The sequence below is a fragment of the Monodon monoceros genome, unplaced genomic scaffold (assembly GCF_005190385.1).
Source record: "Monodon monoceros isolate NGI ecotype Baffin Bay Population unplaced genomic scaffold, NGI_Narwhal_1 Super_Scaffold_16, whole genome shotgun sequence".
Taxonomy (NCBI): domain Eukaryota; kingdom Metazoa; phylum Chordata; class Mammalia; order Artiodactyla; family Monodontidae; genus Monodon; species Monodon monoceros.
Window position 1 is genome coordinate 72,544,298 of NW_021703772.1, and position 21,420 is coordinate 72,565,717.

The window sequence follows — 21,420 nt, forward strand, 5'->3', positions numbered from 1 at the left end:
TTAAAATTTGCAGGGCAGGATATTGGAGAGGACAGAGCTATGCAGAGGAGATTTAACAAGTCTGTGTAAGGATTACGCACAAGTCGTTAGTTGAGCGCTGGGCTGTACACGTGCCTTGCATGTACATGTACAGGTCTGGTGGAGAATAGCTGCTGCTGGAATGAGAACTAAACCAGGAGTTGTTGGACTTCCAGCCCAGTCATCGTGCAGACCTCACCGATCACCTCAGCATTTAGTCTCCACAAAGGCCATGTTTAGGAGTAAGAACCATTCCACAGAGTCAGGGCCATGTTCTAGGAGTAAAATAAATCTAAAATAGACCTGTCCTAGCAAAGAACAGAACCAATTGTGACAGGATCAAAAGCACTTGTCAGTAATTTAGTTATTTTCCACAACGAAACTTAGAATCCTAAGAGGAGACAACATAATACAGAGTCCCTACGATGTATTATCCACAACAATCAGCATATAATTTAAAACTGCTAGGCATAAGAAACAGAAAAATGTGACTCTCAAAGATGTAAACAAACAAATAATAGAAACATACCCAGAGAAAACTGAGATGTCGGAATGATCAGAGGACTTTAAAATGGTTTTTATAAATGTGCTCAAAGACGTAAAGCAAAAGATGTATGTAAGGAGTGAATAGATGGGGAATGTTATCAGAGACATGAAAACTACAAAAAAGCCAAATTAAAGTGTCAGAAAAAAAAAATCCACTGGGTGGGCTTAACAACTGACTGGAGACCACAGAAGAAAAACACAGCAAATCTGAAGACAGATTAATTAAAAAAAAAGATCCAATATGAAGGATAAAGAAAAAAAAAATAAAAAAAAAAAAAGAACAGAACTTCAGTAACCTGTGAGATGATGTCAAGTTATCCCAGGAGAGGAGAGTGAATTTTGGGCCAGAAAAAATATTTACAGAAACAATGGTTGAATATGTCTCAATTTTGGTAAAATCATCAACCAATATTTAAAGAATGTCAGTGAATCCCAAGCAGGTTAAATGTAAAGAAAACTATGCCTAGTCTTGTTAGAGTAAAACTGCTTAAGCTCAACAATAATATGAAAAGTCTGACAGGCAGCCAGAGAGAAGATACATTGCATAATGAGAAGAACAGTACAAATGTTGGCTGACTTCTCATCAGAAACAATGGAGGTCTGAAGACAAGGAACAACATCCTTTAAAGGACTGAAAAAAAAAACACCACACCCTATTAACCCTGAATTTTATACCTAGCAAAAGTATCCTTTAAAAACGAGTAAATAAAGACACTTTCAGATAAATTAAAGCTGAGAGAATGTGTTGCCAGCAGACATGCAACACAAGAAAGGCTAAAGAAAGTTCTTCAGGCTGAAGGGAAATGAGTGGAGACGGAAACTAGAATTTCTAGGAAGACATGAAGAGAACTATTTACAAATAAGTATGCAGGTGAATATAAAGACCATCTTTTAAACTTAGCTTAATTTCTTTAAAAGACAACTGACTATTTACAGTAAAAATAACAACACTACATTATGGATTTGATAATGTATGTAGAAGTAAAATATTTGACAACAACTTAAAGGTCAAGGAGATGGTAAATGGAATTATTCTGTTGAATGTCACAGCTGAAGCCCTCCTCAAAAAGAACACCATGATTGCTGTCATTCTTTCAGTCACTGTCACTTTCCATAACAAGTACTGTGTTACTCTTTCAGATGAATTATTTGTACTATTAATAAATTTTGCTTCCAAACTAGACAACTATTAAAAAAAACCTCATACATTTCCTTTTATGTATAAAACATCAACAACTTCTTAAGTCTTGTAGGGTAGTTTTCAGGTTAACTATAATGTAGCATTAATGACAGAGGAAGTAAGTTTAGAAGTGAATAAAAATAGTAAAATTTGCTATTTTTAAAACTAAAAATTAAGTAATAATTATCATGAGTTTTTAATTTCATGGTTTGACTATTCAAACTTTAAACTCACTTGGATTCCAGTTTCAAATAAATAAATGCACCTATTATAAGATAATCATTTATTCATCTTACAAAATGCATTATCAGTAAAGTTTCACATAATCAAAGCTAGCCATAACAGTTTTACGCATTAGACTATGAAATTATCATACTATGAATAACTGAAGTATATTATCAGACACGAAATCCTTGTTTATAATGAATCAGCTCATATCAGAGGTCAAAACTGAAGTCTTCAGGAATGCATACTAAACTCAAAGCTCTTATCATATTTCACTGCTTTTCTGGGTAGCTATTCTTTTCTCTGCAGATTCAGCCAAGGGATGGTCTAAATTACCTACAATTCAAAACCCTTTTGAGAATTTCTGTATCTAGTAGCGTGCCCTAGTCTGTTGTTCTTGTGAGGACTTCAAAAAGATTCCACATGCTGCAGAGCAACTAAGCCCATGAGCCACAACTATTGTGCCTGTACTCTAAAGTCTGTGAGCCACAACTACTGAGCCCACACTCCGCAACAAGAGAAGCCACCGCAATGAGAAGCCTGTGCACTGCAAAGAAGAGTAGCCCTTGCTCACCGCAACTAGAAAAAGCCCGCGTGCAGCAACGAAGACCCAATGCAGCCAAAAATAAATAAGTAAACAAACAAACAAATTTAAAAAAAGAAAAGAACAAAAAACAAGATCATGTAAAAAATTTTTGACTTAATTATATTTAAGTTGTTATTAGACAAATTATTTTTAGAAATCCTTAAAATAACAGAAGGGTGACAAATAGGAATAGCAGAGCCAAATGTACGCATACACTGTAAAATATTTTAGGCAAAAGAGTGAATAGGTGGAGTGGTTTTAGTGAAGCAGTGGGCGTCCCATTCAACTCAAAAGTACCTTAGGTTATTTTGTTTTAATAACCAAACCTCACTCATGCTTTTAATTCATTAGAATAAGTTGGTAGGCTGCTATAAATGAATTGATAATGATAACAATCTTTCAGTGAAACAACTGTTTGTGGGCAAAGAGCGAATGAAATCTTGTTAATATACGCCTTAAAATAACACTCAAGCTGCTTAAAATTTAGAAATAATTTCACTCTTTCAGAAGCTAAAATTCTCTTTTAGTTTCTAAATATCTTTATTTCCTGAATATTTTAAATGACTTTCATTAAAGAGATGAGGCTACTTTTTCAAAATCCATCAAGTACTAAATGACTCATCTTAATAAAACAAGTTTTCTACATGGCCAAATAAAATTAAAAGCAGGAAACATCTATTATTTGCCAAATATTTTTTGCTCATGAGATGTGAGAATTTCTCGTAAACTATTTTCCCCTAAATGGCAGAAAGCTTTTCAAAGGACCTAGTTAATAAAAGCGCAACACGGCACTGACCAGTATGATTCAAAATGTACATGACACTGGTCTTTCCAAGTTTAAAACAACCATATGCATTTTCTGAAGCCATCATGTAAGAGGTCAGCCAAGATAAAGGAAAAGGCATAAAATGATCCTTTAAAATCTTTTGTGTAATTCAGACGAAGAGGCTATCCCAGGTAGTTGCCTTGATGAAGTATTTCAACTGTGGGTGCTGTAGATATTCACACAGACCTGTGCATTCTCTGACTTATTATTAAAGCGCTGAAAGAAGGAATCTATCTCTAAAGTGAAATTAACCCCAGTGACCTACAGTGCTGGAAAACAACTGGAAATATGAGAGATAAGGAGTTACTGGTAGTATAACAGACACGGCAACTTGAAAGAAGTCAGGATGAAGGAACTAGTTGACTCCTGAGATATGGTGGCATTCTGGAGGCTCATAACCGGTACTTGCCTGGGATCTTTCTGAATGCTGTCTATTGACGGGGATCTCGTGGTGCCATCTTCAGCTGGTGCTATGTGCTGAAGCCTGTTATAATTGCACTCTTGCACTCGGTATTGTATTGGCCTGTAGGGCTCCGCATAGGTGGCTGTTGTGTTCAGAGCATAATTATTTCTTTGGTATGTAAGGGTACTTCGTTGGCTGGACGTCCTTTGCAGATTTCCAACACCTACTAGAAAGTCAGCATTTTAAAAAAGATTAGTATGTTCTCCACAAAGTGATACTTTTCAAAGTCAAAATATTTTTAGTTTTAAGAAGGGTTAAGTTTTTAACAATTATATAAATTGCTTACTTTTAGATATTACCAATCTAGCTCATTAGTGCTAACAAAGGCACTGAAGCTTTTAACATAACACAAACAATATTTATGTCAATTTTATTAGCAGGAAAGAGCAAAAATGAAACTATAAATCTGCTTACACAGTAGGTCTTAATATGTTTAAGATTTAGTAACAAAACTGAAAGTGAAATAAAGGAAAATAATTAAACTAATCTTAGAAATAAATAACAAAATTTCATAACTACATTTTAGCAATAAAAGACAAGTAAGATATTCAAACTTATAGATAACTGAAACCGTCAAACTTTGGACACCTAGTGAATACAGGTTACGTATTTTGATATATATTTTATTTATAGACTTGTGTATTTTGATAACATTGGAGAATATACTTCACAGGAAAGAAGACTGATATATCAAATTCTTCTAAAGCTACTCCCTAAAATGATTGCGTGATGCTATGTATAAAGTACTGTACATTGTATTTAACCTTCCTTTCCAAATTATTGCAGTAGGTATCTCTCCAATGATTGTGTTCATATTCTTCCTGCAATTAACATAGTTTAACACTATTTACTTCTTAATCCTAATAAAGAAATTCTTCAATTGACAGAACATAATGAGTGAAACATTTCTTCACTAACATCTATTAAAAATTGGTACATTTTATCAGGAGAAAAATACCACAGTGGACCAAACTGTCAGTTTTTGGCAAAGAACCAATTCAAATTCAGTCTTCTCCCTCATGGTGTTCTGTGAGGTATGGCTCCTAGAGCTGTGTCTTTAGGGAATTATCATTGCTACCTGGAATTCATTTATGGGCACGTTAATAAATCTGTACTAACTTTTTTTTTTTTTTTTTAAAGCGGCCTCTTGGGACTTTATAAGCCACACCCGTAGCACAATCTGGCAGCTCACGTGGCCACAGGTTCTAGCTTCTGCTCTATCAGCCGCTACGGTGTGACACAAATGTGAGTCTGGGGGTGCAAGGGTGTGATGCACTAGCTGCTTATTTTTCTTCTTATTTTAAAAATTATTATTATTATTTTTTGGTCACACCACGTGGTATGTGGGATCTTAGTTCCCCAACCATGGCTCGAATCTGGGCCCCCTGCAGTGGAAGCACGGAGTTCTAACCACTGGACCCCTGGTGAATTCCTGTTCCCTATTTTTATAACTGCCATCATTGCCTTCTGTCCCAGATTAAGCCTATCATAAGGAATATTTATTTCACATTCTATCACTTAAGAATTCAGAAGAGATTCAGTAACGAAAAAAGAGAAATACCAAATACACTTGGGCTACATACATGCTAAATCAAAGATAAGCCGATAGCTCACGTAGGGATTTTCTCTAAATACGTGTTCTAGGAAACAAAAATTACAAAGAAATATTCCAAAAAAGGCTTTCCTTTCTATATCTGATATGCTTCTAACCTGAGGAGTCGGATTTATAGCTCAACAAACTTATTTGTGAATTAAAATATAATCACTGTGTTCACTGATCAGGTTGAACTAAGGTAAAAATATAGCACTTATAAATAGGTACTAAATGAACTTCTGTTTTACTGTTTATTGATTTGCTTTCACGGCTGCTTATCTGACAACCAAATGGGCAATATGAATTCACTCTAACAGGAAATCCATCTCAATAAAATCCTCTACTCTTGGGCTGGTGAAATTGGGAAAGCAGCTGAACAGAGCTGATGCCCACCCGAACCTGTGCGGTACAGTGCTGTCTGCGATCCTTGGAGCTCCACGGTTCCGTGGTTTGGGCTGCGGTAAACTGGGCTGTAATAGGTCCTCCCCTCATAGATAGGAGTGATGTGCAAGTCGGGAGACACAGTTGAACGAAGGTCTTGTCCAAGCTGGCTGTGCTGACTAGCATAGGAACTCCGTAAGCCTACAGGCAGGAAAATTACATCATTAAAAAACTTGAAAGCTGTGGTGAGGTTAAAAGTATAACTCCTAAACAACAGGACCAAATGCTGAGTCTAAACACCAAACCTAGTGAGTTTTACAAAAGACGGATGACAGATATGAATGGGATACCATATACATTCTAAAAATAAAACTTTCTCCTCTGGCAGCAGGATAAAAGTAAATTTTCTAAAAAAAATATAAGAAATTATTAAATGGTTTGATACTCTGAAATTCATCCCCCAACTGTAAGCTATTTTATGATGGTGACCAAAAAGAGAGCGCCGTCATGTCCCACACCTCTTTAAATCCCAACACTTAAGACGACACCTACATAATAGCGCTTAGAAATAGGCTGATGTTCAAGAACTGTTCTGAACTTTGTCTCAATTCATTCATCCAAGATTTTTATAGAAAAAGGTGAAATTTTATGTTACAAAGTTTAAAATATCATCAGCGAACTAACAAGATTTATAAAGAATTCTTTTATTATTTGTTATCACAATTAAAAAAACAAGTGTTTTTCTAGGAATCCAAATACCAGATTCTTGTTTACCTTCTTTCTAGTGTAAAGGAAAAGTACAAAGTTAGTGTATTAAGTCATTTCAAATACTCTCATTCAAATTATTAATAATTAATGCAAATTTCAAACCCAAACATGTTATTTTCTTTAAAAAAGTGAATTAGTATATTCTAAATTATGATGCTCAGAAATTTGTGAGTTGTCATCATTCATTAGTAAGTAAAATTTGTCACTTGGTAAGAATACCAACTAAGGTTACATTCTAAATACGAGCAAGAAAAAGCACAAACATATCTGAGGTCAGTCAGCATATATTCGCTTTTAAAAAGACTGCAAATAATCAACACAGTAACTAATTACCAAAAGACACGATTGCTCACATCTTGTTAGCTCAGTTAATCATATGACAACTAAAAGTGAATGGGCCTGAATGTGAGTGATAATTACATGTTGCTTAGTGAGGAGTGGCAAGAAAGTTAATACATTAAAGCTTCTAATATGAATGATTATTACCAACCCCGGACAGCAATGTGACATGGGAAGAAATTAAATGAACAAATGTGGGTTTTGGCTACTGGCTCCTCACTTACTAAAATGAAGATCACAGGTTTATACAATCTTATAATTGGGAGCTCATTCAGCCAAATCTTCCCATTTTAAAATTGAGGAAACAGAGCCCCAAAGGAAATGTAGTTCATCCCCTTCAGAGAGCTACTTCCTGGTGGGGCTGAGAGGAAGCCCCCTCCATGATCTGTCATTGCACTGGACAAAGCTATTTCCCAAGGATCAATGAGACATGGTGTGAGAAACCTTGAACTGGACAGAGCCCTCCACAGACATAAGGTTAAGGAGGGAGGTTAGCTCACCAGGGGTTCATGGAAGCCCATGTAACTCTAAAGACCATATTATGATTGCTGTTGTAAAGTTCTCATCTGAGGATTTCAGCTTTTTATTCACTGGCAGATTTCTCATTCTTAGCACAGTATAAACTCCATTTCTTTATAGAGCCCAAGAGTATCTTGAACAAAAGTTGCAGGCATTGATTTTGTTAATGGTGACGTAAAGTGGGCAGGAAAATGCACCTAGTTCTTGGAAATCTTATCAGTATGAGGCATTATTTTAATATTCAGTAGAGCCCTTGATTTACTGTGAGACTCTGAAGATCGCAAACACTTGGGTGGAGGCAAGCTGAGCCCTGGATGCTCCTAAAGTTGGCTAAGCCGCCTTGGCTCACCACCACAGTGATGTGAAAAGAGACCAAAGCATTCTGCCCCGTTCAGAATGTGATATTCTCACTGTGCCAGGATCTAGCTGGAGTCTTCACTGGAATCCATATAATATGAAAACTTTCATAAACATTTACTATGATTTCACAAGAAAGGTAACCAAATGAGCTTGTTACCACTTACAACTATAAAAAGTATCCAATTAACAGCCCCGTTACAGGATTATTAGTGAGATGAAATGACTGTATGTGATAGACTATAACGGGAAATAAAAACTTAAGAATTATAGTGAAATAGCAATTTCTCGATATTAGAAATCTTTGTGAGTAACATTATGATGGTAAATATTTTTGTTTACCTACTCATGCATTAAAACAAAAACACAACTACTGTAGATTAACATTTAAAAAATTACAAAATTACATAGCCCCTATAGATTAAGTAAAATGATTGTGCAGAAAGGCTATTATAACTTAATGTCTTTTAAACTGGAAGACAAGTGATATGTTGCAATTCCACAAATGCATACTAGTTTACCTACTTCAATGATATATTCCTTGTGATTTAAAACCTTTATATTTTAAGTCAGTGAAAACAAACATAAATTTATCTTCCAAATATGAATTCTTCTTATTCTCAAAACTTGTCTTGATATGCTATGATTATACTGAAATGAATATTTTCAGGCAGACATATTTTTCTGTTGTAGGAAGTAATTTATATACATCATTTAAATTATGATCACCATATATCCAAGTGTCTGAATCTATTATAAAATATTGCTTTAGGCTTATCAATTAGCAGGTTATTAAACCTTTGAAATCAGAAGCATAGTAAATATAATGACAAGCGCATCACTTTCTAAAATAAGGAGAAAAAAGAGAGGAATTTACAAATTAGGATCCACATTCAGACTAATTGGGCAGGTAGCTAGGTGACGGAAACCAAAGCGTCCCTAGAACATTTTAAAAAATCCTTTACTTCTTTTGAAGACTGTCATATTCTAGGAAAAAAAAATCCATAATAGGCTATGTATAATTTTTTCCCCCTGAAACATAAAGTCTAACTTCACCTGCACTGTCAGAGAAGCAGGTTTTTTAAACCAAAGGAGATCAGCGCTCCAGGGTTAAACATGGAGACAGTACTTTATGTGCTCACTTTCTTTCCTGGGCTTCCTCTTCACCCTACTGCAAACATAGATTTCTGCACAGCCGTTGTTCACATACACGGGGTGGGGCTGGGGCACAGAAATCCTCAGAACTATTTATCTCTTAAGGTTTCCTTCAGAGGCAGAATGTCATAAATGATTCCACCTCACTCTGCTGCATACTTTTCAGAGGCATGCCAGAAAATATCTAAGCCAAGGACACCCCTCTAACGGCTGAATGAAAAAGAGGCAGTTTCTCCACTAGGAATTTCCTCGAGCTCAGAATCAAGTTCAATATTAATTCTTTGTGCAAGATTCTTCAATCAGAAAATTTCAAAAAGGCTTTACCTTTCCCAGAAGCCATACGGAAAGGATATTAATCTTACTTCACAAAATATTAAAAACTTCTGTAAATAAGGAATACCAAAAACAAAGTCAAAAGACAAATTACAAAATGAGAAAAATACCTGAGAAGTATATTACAAGGGGTTAATTTATTTCAAGTATAATAAGCATTTACAAATTAAAAAAATAGACAAAAGACCTGAACTCGCGGTTTGCAGAAAAGCAATAAAATAGCTGATAAACATATGAAATCATCAACCTCAGTCATTACTCAACACAGGCCACTTGAAACAATGAGGTACAGCTTTTGAACTGCCAGACTGGCAAAGATGAAACTCTTTGACATCATGCAGTGCTAGTGAAGGTGTGGGGAACATGCGCTCAAACGACTGGTATAAATAGAAATCTATAAAACCTTCCTGGGGGCAATTTGACAGTATTTCATTAAGAAAATATACACACATATTTTGATCCAGCAATTCTACTTCAAGAAATGGATCCCATAGTTATCTTAGTAGCTATGTGCAAATATGCAGGAGGAATAATACATATTGCATCATTGTCTCTAACAGCTTAAAATGAGAAAACCTAAATGTCCATTAATAGCAAAGTGATTAAATTATAATACATCTATAAAATAGGGTCCTAGGCATCCCTTGAGAGAATGAAGTAGAACTCTGACATATTAAAAAATGAACAAGGTATAGAAGATATATATAAAATAGAATTCCAACAGCATTAAAAAAAAAAAGAAACACAATGTGTGCACATTTGTATGTAATGTATATACTCATATATGTAATCAAACATTCTGGAAGATACATAAACTGGTGAGTGGGACTGGGTGAGGGTAAAGAGAAGGCTGAGACTTTCACTTCTCAATTCATATTTCCCTGCATAGTTTGAATTCTTTTTACCATTATGTACATGTTACTTTTAAAATATAATTTAGAACACTAGTTAAAGATTAGTTCATTTTAATCAAAAGAACAAGTCTATACATCATGTAGGGTACCCGCCGTGAAAAAACCCTGAAGGAAACAGTTGGACTACCAGTGACCTGGTTGGTGTCTTTCTGATTTAATACAAGTGGCATTTGAAGGTAATTCATAAGAAATTTGTGCTTTCCCATCAGGATGCTAAAAACCAAGGCAGTAAGTGAGGAAATCCATATTCTAGTCTACACTATTAGGGCATTTCTTTAAAAAAAAAATTTGAACAGACATTCTGATACCACCTTTTAACATATCTTAGGGTTCTGAGTATGGGTAGGCCTAGCTAGTGAAAACTATTTCACTGTGAAAAACCTCAACAAACAGTTTAGAATTCCAACCAATTCTTCTAAAAGGCAAAAAAGTACCTCTTATATCCTAATATTGTGAGGGATGGGGGAAATGTATTCATTACAAAAGAGGTCTGGTGATATAAATGTGTGTAATTCGGTGCATTAAAAATTATAGAGTCCAGGGCTTCCCTGGTGGCGCAGTGGTTGGGAGTCCGCCTGCTGACACAGGGGACGCGGGTTCATGCCCCGGTCTGGGAAGATCCCACGTAACGTGGAGCGGCTGGGCCCGTGAGCCATGGCCGCTGGGCCTGCGCGTCCGGAGCCTGTGCTCCGCAGCGGGAGGGGACACAACGGTGGGAGGCCCAGGTACCGCAAAAAAAAAAAAAAAAAAACTTATAGAGCCTGAAAGACAAGTCAGCCTGAAGTCTGCAGTATAAATTTTAAGATAAAAATGTAAGCTTTTTCCACGTTACATGCTCTGTTTCAACAACGGTTACATGGAAGACTTTCCCGCTGGGCTTTGTGTAGGGCCGTCCCCTTGTACTCACCTGTCAGGCTGTCTGGCCGAGGTGGAACCATCCTCTCGTAAATGTCATACTGCTGCTGTCCAAATTGTTCCATGTCATGAACAGTCCTTTGCAGTGAAGGTCCCAGATGCTGCGGTACGGCGGTCATCCCTGAGCGTTTGGGGGATAATGACCCCACCTGGCCTTGGGATGGGGAAGCTACTCGAGTCTGTGCATCCGTCAGGGTCAGTGGGGACCCCACTCTGGTGGTCGTTTGGTACTGAGGGGTTGGTCCGTTGGGACTGGAGGTCTGCCGGGAGGTGACTGACCCAATCCGACGTACAGCTGATGGGGAGGCGGGTCTCTGTGCAGAGTACGGAGAGGCTGCCCGCTGAGCAGGTAATGTGGTGGAGGAGTATGCACTGGGGTTCAGTGGTCGGGAGTCGGTCACTGATGGAGAGCCGAATCCACTACCAAGAGAAGTTCTCAGTGACCCCCTTGAAGGAGACACGCCTGTGCTGATAACATAAGAAGGAGACTGTGCTCTAGATGGAACTGAACTAACTCTTCTCATGGCCCGATTGGCTACTGATGGCTGATGAAAGGGGGAGAAAAGAGAATGGTTTATCCAGGGTTGTGTGTCCATTGTCATTACACAAAAAAATGTACATAGCTCACTACAGAATGTGAATTCACTATTTATTTTAGGCATCTAAGTTTCTTTTCCTTTTTTTGCTCTAGAGCTGGATCTTAATTTTTCCTTATTCTGTTTTTCTTGTTCTACTATTTTCTTTTTTGGTGGTGGTTTAATCTCCAACTTTCCCCTTCAGAACACTAAAACCAACCAGTAAGGAGAGATCTAAAGACATTTAATATTCTTTTTTTCTTTTGTCTTTATATTATTTTACCCTCTGCCTACACATTTTCCACAACACATACTATGCCGTATTGCAAGTGTGAAGGGTCACTGGACCAGTGCACTTATTTTGTACCCTGCGAGTCAAAGTTTGGCTAAGTTAACCCATTTGTGAAAAACAGAAACAAAACAAACAAAACAAAACTTTTTCAATATGTTAATCTAGATAAAGCTAGAGCAGTATCTATAACTGCCTTTATAACTGTCTTTATGGGTTGGCCCCATTAACAAAAAGAAGGTTCTTTCAAAGTGGAATAATTGAACGTCTGGATAGGGCCTGTGCTCTCAGCTCTCCTCTGTGAGTGCTGCATTAGTGCTTTAGCGAAATCTATCTTTTCTTTTAGCTTAAGTGTGGCTGCTAGTGATTTCAGCCATTTCTTTCTACCTCCTTTGATTTATAAGCTCTTGTCTTAAGCTGGTGGATCAAAAGAGATGCAAATACAAGTACCCTCAATCTGTTCCAGCAGGAGGTATGCTCAAAATCTCTGCTGAGTTCTGGCCAGCTGCAAATGACCAGACTGGGAAATGAAGAACATCTCTGCCAGGGCTAGTCCTTCTACGAATCCATAGACTTTTGCAAACACTGAGTCTCAGATCCCTTTCTTGATGCAGGACAACAATGAAGAAGAATGGTGGCTGGACTGAGGCAGTGGGTTATAAGCTCAGGACCAAGGTTTTTCTGTATCTCCTTAGTGACTACTAGAGTACAGTTGTCATCAACCCCCTTTCACTTTTAGTTGGGGCAATAAAGGAAGAAAAGGGATGAGTCACAGACTTTGTATACTCTTAGATGCCATAAGAAGAAACATGTTTTGTCTCCGCGTGTCATAAGCAGTTGGCTGGCTGAAACACCTGCTCTGAGACCACTTGGGTGCTCAAACTCAACAATTCTGGGAAGGCAATAGCCATGGAAAGGAGAAGATCTGGGGAGGGAAGGTGACTGAAAATAAACAATAAGGCAAGAAAGAGGGAGTTTAAAAATTAGTAGGCAGGAGAACACACAGTGTGCCTCAGGCTGTCACAACATCATGCCGGCCTCTGCCAACGCAGCCTCGCCCTGCATTCCAATTATAACTACCGTACCCCCCCCCCACCCCCCGCGTGAGTGAGCCAGAGCCCCTAATCAGCAGCTGTTTTAACCCCGTCCTGTCTGGGCGGGAACAGATGCCTGGGGGCGACCGACACGCAGAGGTGGGGCCAAAACCAAAGTTGAGCCCCAGGAGCTGTGCGAACAAAGAAGAGAAAGGGAAATCTCTCCCAGCAGCCTCAGGAGCAGCGGATTAAATCCCCACAATCAACTTGAGGTACCCTGCATCTGTGGAATACCTGAATAGACAATGCGTCAACCCAAAATTGAGGCGGTGGACTTTGGGAGCAACTGTAGACTTGGGGTTTGCTGTCTGCGACTGACTTGTTTCTGATTTTTATGTTTATCTTAGTATAGTTTTTAGTGCTTGTTATCATTCGTGGATTTGTTTATTGGTTTGGTTGCTCTCTTCGTGTTTTTCAAATTGCTTTCTTATTTTTTAATTTGAATTATTTTCTATTATTTTATTAATTATTATTTTTCTTTCTTTTTTTCTCCCTTTTCTTCTGAGCCATGTGGCTGACAGGGTCTTGGTGCTCCGGCCTGGTGTCAGGCCTGAGCCTCTGAGGTGGGAGAGCAAAGTTCAGGACACTGGACCACCAGAGACCTCCTGGCCCCACATAATATCAATCGGCAACAGCTCTCCCAGAGATCACAGTCTCAATGCTAAGACCCAGCTCCACCCAATGGAGAGCAAGCTCCAGCGCTGGATGCCCCATGCCAAATAACTAGCAAGACAGGAACACAACCCCACCCATTAGTAGAGAGGCTTCATAAAATCATACTAAGTTCACAGACACCCCAAAACACACCACTGGATGTGGCCCTGCCCACCAGAAAGACAAGATCCAGCCTCATCCACCAGAACACAGGCACCAGTCCCCTCCACCAGGAAGCCTACACAAGCCACTGAACCAACCTCAACTACTGGGGGCAGACTCCAAAAACAACAAGAACTATGAACCTGCAGCCAGCGAAAAGGTGACCCCAAACACAGTAAGTTAAGCAAAATGAGAAGACAGAGAAATATGCAGGAGATAAATGAGTAAGGCAAAAACCAAACAGACAAAATAAATGAAGAGAAAATAGGCAGTCTACCTGAAAAAGAATTCAGAGTAATGATAGTAAAGATGATCCAAAATTGTGGAAACAGAATGGAGAAAATACAAGAAATGTTTAACAAGGACCTAGAAGAGCTAAAGAGCAAATAAACAATGATGAACAACACAATAAATGAAATTAAAAATTCTCTAGAAGGAATTGATAGCAGTATAACTGAGGCAGAAGAACAGATAAGTGACCTGGAAGATAAAATAGTGGAAATAACTGCTGCAGAGCAGAATAAAGAAAAAAGAATGAAAAGAATTGAGGACAGTCTCAGAGATCTCTGGGACAATATTAAACACATCAACATTCGAATTATATGGGTCTCAGAAGAAGAAGAGAAAAAGAAAGGGCCTGAGAAAATATTTGAAGAGCTTATAGTTGAAAACTTCCCTAACATGGGAAAGGAAATAGTCAATCAAGTCCAGGAAGCGCAGGGAGTGCCACAAAAGAAAAATCCAAGGAGAAACACACCGAGACACATAATAATCAAACTATCAAAAATTAAATGCAAAGAAAAGATATTAAAAGCAGCAGGGGAAAAGCAACAAATAACATACGAAGGATTCCCCATAAGATTAACAGCTGATCTTTCAGTAGAAACTCTGCAAGCCAGAAGGGAGTGGCAGGACATATTGAAAGTGATGAAAGGGAAAAACCTACAACCAAGATTACTCTACCCAGCAACGAACTCATTCAGATTTGACAGAGAAATGAAAACCTTTACAGACAAGCAAAAGCTAAGAGAATTCAGCACCACCGAACCAGCTTTACAACAAATGCTAAAGGAGCTTCTCTAGACAGGAGACATAAGAGAAGGAAAAGACCTACAATAGCAAACCCAAAACAATTTAAAAATGGTAATAGGAACATACATATTGATAATTACCTTAAATGTAAACGGATTAAATGCTCCAAACAAAAGACACAGACTGGCTGAATGGATACAAAAACAAGGCCCATATATATGCTGTCTACAAGAGACCCACTTCAGACCTAGGGACTCATACAGACTGAAAGTGAGGGGATGGAAAAAGATATTCCATGCAAATGGAAATCAAAAGAAAGCTGGAGTAGCAATTCTCATATCAGACAAAATAGACTTTAAAATAAAGATTATTACAAGAGACAAAGACGGACACTACATAATGATCAAGGGATCAATCCAAGAAGAAGATATAACAATTGTAAATATTTATGCACCCAACATAGGAGCACCTCAATATATAAAGCAAATGCTAACAGCCATAAAAGGGGAAATTGACAGTAACACATTCATAGTAGGGGACTTTAACACCCCACTTTCACCAATGGACAGAACATCCAAAATGAAATTAAATAAGGAAACACAAGCTTTAAATGACACATTAAACAAGATGGACTTAATTGATACTTATAGGACATTCCGTCCAAAAACAATAGAATACACTTTCTTCTCAAGTGCTCATGGAACATTCTCCAGGATAGATCATATCTCGGGTCACACATCAAGCCTTGGTAAATTTAAGAAAATTGAAATCATATTAAGTATCTTTTCTGACCACAACGCTATGAGACTAGATATCAATCACAGGAAAAAAACTGTAAAAAATACAGACACATGGAGGCTAAACACTATGCTATTAAATAACCAAGAGATCACTGAAGAAATCAAAGAGGAAATCAGAAGATATCTAGAGACAAACGACAATGAAAACATGACAACCCAAAACCTATGGGATGAAGCAAATGCATTTCTAAGAGGGAAGTTTACAGCAATACAATCCTACCTCAAGAAACAAGAAAAATCTCAAATAAACAGCTTAACCTTACACCTAAAGCAATTAGAGAAAGAAGAAGAACAACAACAAAAACCCCCAAAGTTAGCAGAATGAAAGAAATCATAAAGATCAGATCAAAAATAAATGAAAAAGAAATGAAGGACACAATAGCAAAGATCAATAAAACTAAAAGCTGGTTCTTTGAAAAGATAAACAAAATTGATAAACCATTAGCCAGACTCATCAAGAAAAAAAGGGACAGGTCTCAACTCAACGGAATTAGAAATGAAAAAGGAGAAGTAACAACTGACACTGCAGAAATACAAAGGATCATGAGAGATTACTATAAGCAACTATGTGCCAATAAAATGGACAACCTGGAAGAAATGGACAAATTCTTAGAAAAGCACAACCTTCTGAGACTGAACCAGGAAGAAATAGAAATATAAACAGACCAATCACAAGCACTGAAATTGAAACTGTGATTAAAAATCTTCCAACAAACAAAAGCCCAGGACCAGATGGCTTCACAGGTGAATGCTACCAAACATTTAGAGAAGAGCTAGCACCCATCCTTCTCAAACTCTTCCAAAATAGCAGAGGGAGGAATACTCCCAAACTCATTTTACAAGGCCTTCATCACCCTGATACCAAAACCAGACAAAGACGTCACAAAAAAAGAAAACTACAGACCAATATCACTGATGAACCTAGATGCAAAAATCCTCAACAAAAATACTAACAAACAGAATCCAACAGCACATTAAAAGGATCATACACCATGATCAAGTGGCGTTTATCCCAGGAATGCAAGGATTCTTCAATATATGCAAATCAATCAATGTGATACACCATATTAACAAACTGCAGGATAAAAATCATATGATCATCTCAATAGATGCTGAAAAAGCTTTTGACAAAATTCAACACCCATTTATGATAAAAACTCTCCAGAAAGTAGGCATAGAAGGAACTTACCTCAACAAATAAAGGCCATATATGACAAACCCACAGCCAACATCGTCCTCAATGGTGAAAAACTGAAACCATTTCCTCTAAAATCAGGAACAAGACAAGGATGCCACTCTCACAAATATTATCCAACAGAGTTTTGGAAGTTTTAGCCACAGCAATCAGAGAAGAAAAAGAAATAAAAGGAATCCAAATCGGAAAAGAAGAAGTAAAGCTGTCACTGTTTGCAGATGACATGATACTATACATAGAGAATCCTAAAGATGCTACCAGAAAACTACTAGAGCAAATCAATGAATGGGGTAAAGTAGCAGGATACAAAATTAATGTACAGAAATCTCATGCATTCCTATACACCAATGATGAAAAATCTGAAAGAGAAATTAAGGAAACACTCCCATTTACCTCTGCAATGAAAAGAATAAAACACCTAGGAATAAACCTACCTAAGGAGACAAAAGATTGCGGGCTAATCAGCGGCGTTTGCGGAGGCTGGCGTTTAGGGTGTCTGTGCTAGTTGCTGCTTTTGGTGCGAAAAATGCCTGGTCTGGCGGCCACAAGCCCCGCCCCATCTGAGTCGCAGGAGAAGAAGCCTCTGAAGCCCTGCTGTGCCTGCCCAAAGACCAAGAAGGTGTGCGATGCGTGATTGAGAAAGGACAAGAGAACTGTGGACACCTAATGGAGGCCCACAAAGAATGCAAAAGTTTTCTGTATGCAGAAAACTATAAGACACTGATGAAAGAAATTAAGGATGATACAAACAGATGGAGAGATATACCATGTTCTTGGAATGGAAGAATCAACATTGTGAAAATGACTATACTACCCAAGGCAATCTACAGATTCAACGCGATCCCTATCAAACTACCAATGGCATTTTTCACAGAACTAGAACAAAAAATGTCACAATTTGTATGGAAACACAAAAGACCCCAAGTAGCCAAAGCACTCTTGAGAAAGAAAAACGGAGCTAGAGGAATCAGGCTCCCTGACTTCAGTCTATACTACAAAGCAACAGTAACCAAGACAGTATGGTACTGGCCCCAAAACAGAAAATATAGATCAATGGAACAGAATAGAAAGCCCAGAGATAAACGCATGCACAAATGGTCACCTTATCTTTGATAAAGGAGGCAAGAATATAAAATGGAGAAAAGAATTCTCTTCAATAAGTGGTGCTGGGAAAACTGGACAGCTACATGTAAAAGAATGAAATCAGCACCCTCCCTAACACCGTATACAAAAATAAACTCAAAATGGATTAAAGACCTAAATGTAAGGCCAGACATTATAAAACTCTTAGAGGAAAAAAAAAAAAAAAAACTCTTAGAGGAAAACACAGGCAGCAGACTCTTTGACATAAATCACAGCAAGATCCTTTTTGACCCACCTCCTAGAGAAATGGAAATAAAAACAAAAATAAACAAATGGGACCTAATGAAACTTCACAGCTTTTGCACAGCAAATGAAACCATAAACAAGACAAAAAGACAACCCTCAGAATGGGAGAAAATATTTGCAAATGAAGCAACTGACAAAGGATTAATCACCAAAATATATAAGCAGCTCATGCAGCTCAATATCAAAAAAACAAACAACCCAATCCAAAAATGGGCAGAAGACCTAAATAGACATTTCTCCAAAGAAGATATACAGATTGCCAACAAACACATGAAAGGATGCTCAATATCACTAATCATTGGAGAAATGCAAATCAAAACTACAATGAAGTATCACCTCACATCGGTCAGAATGGCCATCATCAAAAAATCTATAAGCAATAAATGCTGGAGACAGTGTGGAGAAAAGGGAACCCTCCTGCACTGTTGGTGGGAATGTAAATTGATACAGCCACTATGGAGAACAGTATGGAAGTTCCTTAAAAAACTAAAAATAGAACTACCATACCATACCATATACCAGCAATCCCACTACTGGGCATGTACCCTGAGAAAACCATAATTCAAAAAGAGTCATGTACCACAGTGTTCATTGCAGCTCTATTTACAATAGGCAGGACATGGAAGCAACCTAAGTGTCCATCCATAGATGAATGGATAAAGAAGATGTGGCACATATATACAAGGGAATATTACTCAGCCATATAAAGAAATGAAATTGCGTTATTTGTAGTGAGATGGAGGGACCTAGAGTCTGTCATAGAGAGTGAAGTAAGCCAGAAAGAGAAAAACAAATACTGTATGCTAACACATATACATGGAATCTAAAAAAAAAAAAAAAAAAAGGTTCCAATGAACCTAGGGGCAGGACAGGAATAAAGACACAGAAGTAGAGAATGGACTTGAGGACACGGTGAGGGGGAAGGGTAAGCTGGGATGAAGTGAGAGAGTAGCATTGACATATATACACTATCAAATGTAAAACAGATAGCTAATGGGAAGCAGCCACGATGCACAGGGAGATCAACTCGGTGCTTTGTGACCACCTGGAAGGGTGAAATAGGGAGGGTGGGAGGGAGATGCAAGAGGGAGGGGATATGGGGATATACGTATACATAGAGCTGATTCAGTTTGTTATACAGCAGAAACTAACACAACATTGTGAAGCAATTATACTCCAAAAAAGATGTTAAAAAAGAAAAAAAGAAAACAAAACAAAAAAATTAGTAGGCAGTTGGAAAATTAAAATCTGTACTTGGAGTTTACTAATAGTGCTAAAGATAATTTAAAAAATCCCACACATAAGCTGTTTACTATCAGAATGGGATGACACTTGGCCCAGATATCTAGAAATTGTGTTCCCCAGAATACATGCAAGTTCAGTTTTAAAGACGGTCTTGCAATCTCCAGGAACAAAATTAACTTACCGTAAGTTAAAAAATAAATAAATTAATTAAAAAGGTCTCATGGCCACTCTTAGGGGCAAAATAGACAATCTGTGTAATTAATTATTATTCGGAAGAGTGACTTTAGACCTGCCAACATAGAAATTCACCTAAGCAGATGAACTCCTGTAAGCATTTAGTCCAAAGTTTCCCAGAGTGTTTCATCAGAGCATCCCTAACAGCAGAGGAGTAACTGTACCATCTGAGGAACGGAGCTGGTGCAGAGGGGGTCTGCAGCTGGAAGTAGTTTGCTATGGGCACAAGATTTCCTGTCTTACCTTAAAATTCATGCACCATATTTGTGTTTGTTTTAATACAGAAATGTTTCTTTTCTTTTCTTTTCTTTTTTTGTGGTACGCGGGCCTCTCACTGTTGTGGTCTCTCTCGTTGCGTACCACAGGCTCCGGACGCGCAGGCCCAGCGGCCATGGCTCACGGGCCCAGCCGCTCCGCGGCATGTGGGATCCTCCCGGACCAGGGCACGAACCCGTGTCCCCTGCATCAGCAGGCGGACTCTCAACCACTGCGCCACCAGGGAAGCCCCAGAAATGTCTCTTAATACTTAAAAGTTTCCCTTAAATTGCTGAGCCAAAGTCGTTTTGTGTCTCTCCTTCGGCATTGCGAATGCTGGCCCACTGCTGTGTGTACCTTCAGGGCTTCCTGTGTCGCATTAAGAGAAGCTTAGGGTTCGCCTGACTTCTTTGATCATCTTGCCATTTTTCAGCTCCAGAGAAATCACGGGGGTACTTGGACAGAGAGATCCTCACTAGTTATTGCCACTCGGGACTCCTATTATTTTTATTAATTCTGGCATATGCTGGTGGACTGAGGTGAATAAAGTGGCAGTGAGTGAGGAGTTAAGGAGTTTTTATAAATACATATGCATTATTATTTTTGACTATCAAGTAAGAAAACCTTAACAGAATAGTTATGCTTCTATATAGTAGCTCCCTATAGGCAGGAATATCTATATTCTAGCAAAGCAAAATAGTACGTTTTCAGAGAACAATTCCAATGATGAAGGCGAAAACTTTGGTTAGAATGGGCCAGTCCCATTTTGTGCAGGTGTGGGAATACTGCTTTGCCCTCTAGAACTCTTTACAGCATATTTTAGCTCTAGTATTTTTAGGAACTCATAAACCCTCAGGGACTAGAACATTCCACCCAATCCTCTCACACTCTCCGTGGACTATTCCCCTCATGCCAAACTTGCTGCTTACAGAAAAATTACTCTCCAATGTCTAGAATTTATCAGAATTCATTAATAGGAACTAATGCAGTTTTAGATTTCAAGTGTAAAATTTCATTAACATCATGGACTCATAGTGTAAAATGAGTCCATTTTTTAAAAAAGGATCGAGATGTATTTGGCTTACCTGAACCAGTGTTTGTCCTTCAGCTCTTGAATTCCTCACCAGGTGGTTATTAGTTGATCCTATGAATGAATGTTGTGGCCTATTATCTGCCTTACTCAAGTTCTGGCTGTTGTGGAAACTCCCTGCTTCCTGGTATCCACTGTCGGAATAAGAATTCATTTGTGTTGAACTTCTTGAGTTACCCAATGATCCTGAAGGAATGAAACCAGCAGAATATATCTTCATTTTACACTTCTGATGCTCATTTTCAAAATGGAAATATTAAAAGCAAATCTAATACTTAAAAGATAAT

General features: G+C 38.0%; 1 protein-coding gene across 17 annotated transcripts in view; it reads right to left on the reverse strand.

Moving 5' to 3' along the window:
- PKP4 (plakophilin 4) overlaps positions 1–21,420 on the reverse strand; it is a 252,499-nt gene that overhangs the window by 44,146 nt on the left and 186,933 nt on the right. For 12 of the 17 annotated variants that reach the window (XM_029224886.1, XM_029224879.1, XM_029224893.1 and 9 more), the window contains 4 exons: positions 21,129–21,319; positions 11,112–11,664; positions 5,832–6,020; positions 3,791–4,010 (listed from right to left, as the gene is read on the reverse strand). In XM_029224886.1, the coding sequence (XP_029080719.1) occupies positions 3,791–4,010; positions 5,832–6,020; positions 11,112–11,664; positions 21,129–21,319 (1,153 nt within the window). Of the gene's footprint in view, positions 1–3,790; positions 4,011–5,831; positions 6,021–11,111; positions 12,169–21,128; positions 21,320–21,420 lie in introns of those variants that run through there. The other 5 variants (XM_029224896.1, XM_029224881.1, XM_029224885.1 and 2 more) reach the window with 5 other exon arrangements.